This window comes from Mauremys reevesii, linkage group 1 (genome assembly GCF_016161935.1).
Source record: "Mauremys reevesii isolate NIE-2019 linkage group 1, ASM1616193v1, whole genome shotgun sequence".
Classification (NCBI taxonomy): Eukaryota; Metazoa; Chordata; order Testudines; family Geoemydidae; genus Mauremys; species Mauremys reevesii.
Genome location: NC_052623.1, coordinates 33978364 through 33986567, shown reverse-complemented (window position 1 = coordinate 33986567; position 8204 = coordinate 33978364). Strand labels below are relative to the sequence as shown.

At 43.0% G+C, this 8204-nt stretch overlaps 1 protein-coding gene across 3 annotated transcripts in view; it reads left to right on the top strand.

Moving 5' to 3' along the window:
• Positions 1-8204, top strand: part of MTMR2 (myotubularin related protein 2) — a 73650-nt gene that overhangs the window by 44542 nt on the left and 20904 nt on the right. For all 3 annotated transcript variants that reach the window (XM_039521020.1, XM_039521021.1, XM_039521022.1), the window contains 3 exons: positions 2185-2260; positions 6398-6492; positions 6645-6755. In XM_039521020.1, the coding sequence (XP_039376954.1) occupies positions 2185-2260; positions 6398-6492; positions 6645-6755 (282 nt within the window). The remainder of the gene's footprint in view (positions 1-2184; positions 2261-6397; positions 6493-6644; positions 6756-8204) is intronic.

Below are 8204 nucleotides of genomic sequence, written 5' to 3'. Positions count from 1 at the left end.
ACTGTTTTATAGTTGATATAATTTAGCATTAAGGAAACAGAAGCATCTTGCTAGCAAAATTCCAGAAAAACAATGCCCTCAAAATCGGCTCTGTCTCTGTAGGAAAAGTTTTGATCAGTGGAGAAATTAATGCACCAGTGATTAATAATCCCTTTTGCATTCCCAATCTCTGAACTCTCACCCATTCGTTTTTCAGAGCTCCCTGTCAATTTTACATTGGCCAATGGCACGTCACTGACAGTGAGACAGTATGGGGGTGGGCGTGGGGGGGGCGGTGAGCAAAGAAGAGAGTGGGCAAAAAATGGATTAAAAAAAATTAATCTTCCAGCTAACAATTTATTTGCTGATAAAACATCCATGGATTCAAAATCTAGTACCAAAAGGGCAGTAACCCTTTAAGATCCCTCAGTAAACCCTTTATCTAATTGATTACTTTAATGGGTTATGCAAGGAAAACATATTCCTGAATATTATATCCAAAACTTTTTTTGAAAAAAATGCAGTTCTTCTGAGTGTAAGCACATACTTCAATTCTTTCCCAAATAAAGATCCTTCCCTGAATCACGGCCTTATATCGTAAATTGTTAGCTGGAAGATTAATTTTTTTAATCCATTTTTTGCCCACTCCCTTCTTTGCTCACCGCCCCCCCCACGCCCACCTCCATACTGTCTCACTGTCACTGACGTGCCATTGGCCAATGTAAAATTGACAGGGAGCTCTGAAAAATGAATGGGTGAGAGTTCAGAGATTGGGAATGCAAAAGGGATTATTACTGTTCTGTTCTGGTATGCTGAGGGGCCAGCTGAGACAGGGGAATTGGGTATAATGTGTAAGCACAGGTTGAACAGAGCGACGGTTTGCCAATGCCATGTTAGTGTCACCATTTTGGTCCTTTTGGGTGTGTTGTTGTTTCAAACCTTTTGGGTGGGGGTTTAGTGAGGAGGGGATTAGCTGGACGGGAAAACCAACAAAAAGGTCAAGTTTGGCTTTGTAAAAGGAGGCTGTTAATCCTGACCGTAATGTTGGCAGTTTGGGGCGACATAAAACCTGGAGCCGGCCCTGTAAATAGCAGTTTCATATGGGAACCTGTAGCCTCCCCTTACGTTGCATAACACAAGGAGATGACGGTTGGAGTCAGGACTCAAGTGCACAGGCCAGATTAGACCATGTGACCGTGGGTTTCATTTCTTGATGGCTTTACTGTGCAGATTTTGCTGCTCAGAAATCAGGTAGAAACAACACAAAAAATAATTTCAGACCGGTGCAAGTAAATGATGTATATAAACACCTGAGATTCCCCCCCTTTGTCTCCTCCCACTGCCAGCTTCCTAACCGCTTTCTGCCCCAATGCTTGGGGCAGGCTCCCCTTCTTCCTGTGTACTAAGCCCTCTTCCTTTTTCTCCAGCAGTTTCCTGTTTAGAACCCACTTCTTTTGGGTGACCTGCTTACATGGGGCTCATTGCCAATTCCTGGGGGTCGTGAAGTGCTCTCCCCAGCTTCATGTATGTTTTTACCAGTATTACAGCCCACTACTGCTCACTCTTACTACTGGGCACTGTCCTGTTAATGTCAATGGGAGAATAGTAAGCACTGCCTCTGGTAGAAGTGTTAACAGCATCAGACCTTTACATCGCCAGCTGTTTGGGGGTGGGGAACTTTTCCTGTGTTTTGCATAATGTCGTGTACACGTGTGGTGATCTGTGTTGTGATGATGTTCTCCCTAGATGAAGTTGGCAATTAATACTGAAATTATAAAGAATAATTGGCCCAAAGCTGCTCTGTCAAGATGGAGTAAATCCAGAGTCAACCCATTGACTTCAGTAAAGTTATTGCGGGATTACTCTGATGTGACTGAGAGCAGAATTTGACACAATAATAGGACCCAAGTTGCATTTCTTTACTTTTGCAATTGCTGAGTTGGCTGTAATAAAGACAGTGCTGTATATTATTTTCCCAGCCTCATTCTAATGCATTTAAAAAAAATCATAGTTATCATAGGAATCTCATGAGGCTTACTCAGTTCATATTTGAGAACTGAGCTCCAGGTGGAAGGTCCTATCAGAGTGCTGAGGGTTTATTTCTGTTGATATTATTGACCAATTGCATTACATCAAAAGGGTGAGATTTTGATGTATGAAAATTTAATTTGATTCATTTTTTTTTCTTGTTGCATTTTTGTGTAGGTCCTGAGGGAGTCTAATAAATTGGCTGAAATGGAAGAACCTCCTTTGTTGCCAGGAGAAACCATTAAAGACATGGGTATGTGAACATGGCTCTAATTGCTTTTTTTATTGATTAGACAGAATTCCCATAATCCCTAGTAACTATTGAATGGATTCATTGTCAGCCACAGGCATGGGCCAGGCTAAGTAACTACAGTCTGCCCAGTAGTCAAATTTGTCCTGCAAGTCAATGTCTGAAACCTGTCTGTGTTTCTTTCTACTGAGACAACTGGAAAGTTTGCAGGCTTAGGGTTAGAATCATAGAATCATAGACTTTAAGGTCAGAAGGGACCATTATGATCATCTACTCTAACCTCCTGCACAATGCAGGCCACAGAATCTCACCCACCCACTCCTGTATCAAACCTGTGTCTGAGCCAGGGCCGGCTCCAGGGTTTTTGCCGCCCCAAGCAGCAAAAAGAAAAAAAAGAAAAAAAAATGTGATTGTGATCTGCAGCTCTACTGTCACCGTGTCATTCTTCGGCGGCAATTCAGCGGCTGGTCCTTCGCTCCGAGAGGGAGTGAGGGACCCACTGCTGAATTGCTGCTGAAGACCTGGACGTGCCACCCCTCACGGTTGGCCGCCCCAAACAGCTGTTTGCTGGGCTGGTGCCTGGAGCCGGCCCAGGCCATTGAAGTCCTCAAATCATGGTTTGAAGACTTCAAGGTGCAGAGAGCCTTCCAGCAAGTGACCCGTGCCCCACGCTGCAGAGGAAAGCCAAAAACCCCCAGGGCTTCTGCCAATCTGCCCTGGAGGAAAATTCCTTCCCGACCCTAGATATGGTGATCAGCTAAACCCTGAGCATGTGGGCAAGACTCACCAGCCTGACACCCAGGAAAGAATTCTCTGTAGTAACTCAGATCCCACCCCATCTAACATCCCATCACAAGCCATTGGGCATATTTACCGCTAGTAGTCAAAGACTAATTAATTGTCAAAATTAGGCTATCCTGTTATACCATCCCCTCCATAAATTTATCAAGCTTAGTCTTGAAGCCAGATATGTCTTTTGCCCCCACTACTCCCCTTGAAAGGCTGTTCCAGAACTTCACTCCTCTGATGGTTAGAAACCTTCCTCTAATTTTTTGGGTTTGGTTTTGTTCTGGCTTTTTTCATTGAGGCTCTTTGATGTGATTGAGCACAGTAGGTTTGCTGGTGAATTCCATGGAATGAAATTCTAATCAAGCCTCTCATGCTTTCATTTGTGTCGGGGATTCTAAAATGGGACATCTCATAAATAACAGCGTTGGATAGTTGACCTGCCATGCTAGTCTTTTCCCTCGCCTCATTGCCTTCCCCTAAAAAATGACCTTATGTAGTCTTGGAAGAATAGATGATTGCTGAAAAGCTCATGTCTTTCCCCCCAAAACTCCAAACACTCAGTAATAATCAGTGGCTGGATGCTGACATTTAAACCATCCTGTGCCCCACAGGTGCATGTTATTTCTCACATGTGGATAGTTGTTGAATATCTTCAGCTATTAAGGGGTTGCAGACATTTCCCAGGAAATCTAAGGACAACAATGTCGATTTCTTGGCTGAGTAGACATGCTCTGGAGAGCTCCTGGGGAGCCATTTAAATATATAGAATTGCTAATATTTGTATCTGTTTGTAAAAGATACTGCAGAATATATAGGTTCTAAAAACAAATACAGAAAGATGGCACATGCTGTAGGTTCTAATAGGGAATTACAGAATTTTTAAACCAATCTATAGGATTCCATAGCTGAGATACCTTTTTCCATTAAATGCTATTGAGTGTTAGAGTCCTTTCTGTAGACCCTTATAGGTTTCATTCTGATTCCATTGTATAGGACAGAGATTGGCAATCTTTGGCACGCGGCTCGCCAGGGTAAGCATCCTGGGGGTCTGGGCTGGTTTGTTTACCTGCCACATCCGAGGGATGTGCTGGCCACCGCTTCCCGCAGCACCCATTGGCCTGGAGCGGCGAACTGCGGCCAGTGGGAGCTGTGATCGGCCAAACCTGCGGACATGACAGGTAAACAAACCAGCACGGCCCGCCAGGGTAAGCACCTTGGCGAGCTGCGTGCCAAAGGTTGCCGATCCCTGGTATAGGAGTAGATTTTATTTACTTTTGAAAATGTTTTTTTGCCCTGTGAATGGTTTAGGTTAGCTTCACTATTTTAGAAACTCTACCAAGATGCCTTTTTTCCTCCCCATTATTTGGTTTCAAATATTTCCTTTTCTTTGTAAAATGCCATTGGGATCTGTAGGTGAAAAACACGCTGTAAGAACTAAGTATTTATTATTTTAATTAGAACTGGTCAAAAATGTTCAGAATTTCCAAATTTAACAAAATGGTTGATCAGAGTTTCAGTGAGAAAACAAAATTGTTGAAAATTGCAATCTTTTCCCCACAAAAAATTCTCTGCTCCCTCATTTACTCCAACCCCTGCCTCCACACACTCTAAGAACCCGCAAGTAACCAGTCAGGACTCTGTCTCGCCTGTCAGTATAGGACCCTATCAATGTAATTCCTGACTTGACTCAAAGGGTCAGTAATGAGCAACACAAACTGCTTCCACCCAAGCTCCTGTCCTGCCCCATCGACTCCTGAGCTGAGTGCACTTAGTCCACCCGGCATCCAACACTGGCAACCTGGGGAACCCAGTGATCCCCACGCTCTTGTTGCCAGACTGCCAGGCAAGCTCTCCCACCAACTTCACTGGGAGTCACATGCTGTGACAAATGGGTCCGGCAGGGTTTCTAAAGGAGGTCTGTTCTTTGTAAGCTGCTTGAATTTGGCAGCTGTAGTCAATAAGCCTTTTCTGAAAAGATAGTTTGTGCCTCTGACGGCGAGGGCGTGCTGGTACCTCTCATTGCAGAGTGCTGCAAGCTGGTGCCATAGCACAGAGCCTGCAGAGTGTTTTAGTGACACGAGATGTGGAGTGGCACTGACTGAAAGTGGGAGGTGGGTAAAAAGTCTCTTGACTGTTGGCATTTTTAACTGACATGAAACAGAAGGGTTGTTAGGGGAGGTATTCCCAGTAGAGAGCCAGCAGCACCTCTTGCCTAGAATGAATGAGCAGCATTGATCGCCTTTTCAGAAGGGGACTGTTTTGAGTCATCGTCACTCAACCCAAAAAATAATCATGTGTGGCAGATTGACTTTATTGCTGAATTAAAGATTAAAATCGTTGGCAATTGGCAAAAAAACTCTTTCAGTCAGATCCACAGCTGGTGTAAATTGGTGTAGCTCCATTGGCTTCAACAGAGCTATAATTATTTGTACCAGTCAGATGCAGGTCACTGTCTGAGAGTTAATTGAAGGATCAGGACCTACTCATGCTAAAAGCAGCCATGGGAAAAGTGGCTTCTTGCATTTATGATGGTATCTGAATTGGTATCACAGCAGTGACCAGGATCCATGTTTAGTTTGATGCTGTTTTTTACACAACGTTAACTATTTGCCCTTCAGGGCAGTGATGGTCTCTTTTCTATGTTTGTGTCACGTCCAACACAATGGGGCCCCCCAGTCCTCATTAGAGTGTTTAATAAAGGCTAATAGTAATAGTTTTTTTTTATGAATCAACTGTGTGACCATATGTAACTTATGGTTTCTTCTCTTTGTGAACTGTTGTTTTATTTTGTTTTTTTCCCCTGTCTTTTTTCTAGTTATAGTGCCCCCATACAAAGATCAAAGGACTGATATTTTTTGGTGTGCTAGTAGTAAAACAAATGTCTCTTAAAATTGCACGGTTGTTCCACAAAGTTTCTGTTGGTGTTAGTGTGGTGCGTGATTTGTGCTAAAACTTAGATGCTCTTTCCTTTGCAAACTTCTACCTTATTTCTGGATAAGCATTGACTGGACAGTGATATTGAAAGCAATGTGTGTAACCTAGAGATGTGCTTACGTGGTGGTATTTGTATGCAGGTTCAGTTTCGTACCGGAGCACAAATAGCCTTTACTTTGAACCCTTACTTTATAACAGTAATGGAAATTGCACTCCTAATTCTGGGCAGGATTGTGCAACCCTTGATCATACCTGGGAGTACTTGCTCATGCAAGTCGCGCCATTAATTTCAGTGGGGCTGCCCATGTGAGTAAGAGTCACAAAACTGTAAATGTAAGTTACTACTATTAGGTTTTTGCTCCCAGACATTAACCTTAAACTTGCACTAGCTGCTTTTCTCTTTCTTTCACTTATTAGCCAAAGATGTGACTTACATCTGCCCGTTCACTGGAGCTGTAAGAGGAACCCTGACTGTTACAAACTACAGACTATATTTCAAAAGCATGGAAAGGGTAAGTTTTGTAACCATTTAATTCCTTGGTCTACTGTATGTTCTGAAGCGCTGGGCCCTCCGTTATTACTCTGTATACGTAGCAGTTATATGTTTTGGTGTTTGGTTTATTTGTTTTTTCCTTTTAAACTAACAAATTTCGACTGTCTCCAGGACCCACCGTTTGTCCTAGATGCTTCTTTAGGTGTGATCAACAGAGTGGAGAAAATTGGAGGTGCTTCCAGCCGTGGTGAGAATTCTTATGGGCTGGAGATTGTATGCAAGGTAAGTGGGCCTGGGGAGAAGATTTCTTTTTAAAGAAGTGTCCCGCTGCCTGGTATGGGGCACAGGTAAGAGCGCCAAGCTCAGACTGCCAGAAAACAGGGCATGTTCCCCAAACGGGTGGTACACTCTATAATAAGATTTCTGCAAGCCCAGTGACAAATGTATGCTTCCAAAATACTATACTAGTTATTATGGAGCCACAGACAGTTCCCTTCAGGCCCTCTAGCCCCTTATGCACCACCGAGACTAACCAGACTTCTGTGATAAATGATTATTAAAACCAGAAATCACATATATTAGGTTCGTCCAGTTCCAAAGAACCAGATGTCCACCCCAGGTCAAAATATACTTCAGATCTTATCCAAAAACCACACTGGTAGCTAATCCCTTAGAAAACTAAAGGTTTATTAATACAAAAAAAGGGAAGAGAGTTATTAAATGCTTAAAGTGAATCATATACATCATAGTTGATTTCAGAGTTTGTAGACCAGGATAATAGCAGTGATGTTAAATCTGCTATCTTGCAATAAATCTGCATCACCCAAAAGATGGGGGTTCCTCAGTCCATTGTTCAAAGCTTCCCTTTGTTAGAAATCATAATCCAGAAAGGTGGAGCAGGAAAAAGGCAAAGAGGTGGTGTCACAGATTCCATTTATATCCTCAGCCAATGTGTATGGAAAGGTACTGTCTCAAACATGGAGTCAAGGATCACATGTTCTACGTGACCTGCTGAATCAGTGGGCCTCCATTGTCCAATGCTCTCTGAGGGGTTCTCAGGAGGGGCCCACTGAAACAGCTCTTACAGGGGAGATTGTGTGTGTGTGTGAGAGAAACTGACTCTGTAGGTCAATCCCGTGGGATGTGGGAGATACAGGTTCAAGTTCCTCCTCTGAATCGGGGTATTATGGGATCAGTTTTGACCAGAAATTCCATCCTGGACCCAAAAAACTTTCCTGATGAAAGTTTTATCGAAACTGATATATTTCCATGAAAAGTTTTGGTGTCAATGACTCAGCATTTTCCAACCAAAAAACGATTAGTTGAAAAATTCCCTACCAGCCCTAGAGAGCACACAAATTTTCTTCCAGATCATTAACCAGTCTTCACCTCTTGTACATAGTCCATAGCAAGGGAAGGACAAGGGGATCCAGGGCCTTCGTTGAATGATTTATTTATTCATTTATTTCAATTTAATAAATTGAAAAGAATACCCGTCCTGCGATCTTAGATCAATTAACTGTACAATCTTAATACAACCAGCATATCATCCCCTAACATCTAGCCACCACTTAACCAGACCATAAATAAATAAATAAAGCCCCTACCTAACCCCGGCCAGCCACCACAAATGATTGCACACAATGGCAGATGTTGTTTTGTGCCCAGAAGATCATCAAAGCTGGGCTATGTCAGACCAAGGTAGGGAAGGGGAAAAATGAATTCCAAAGG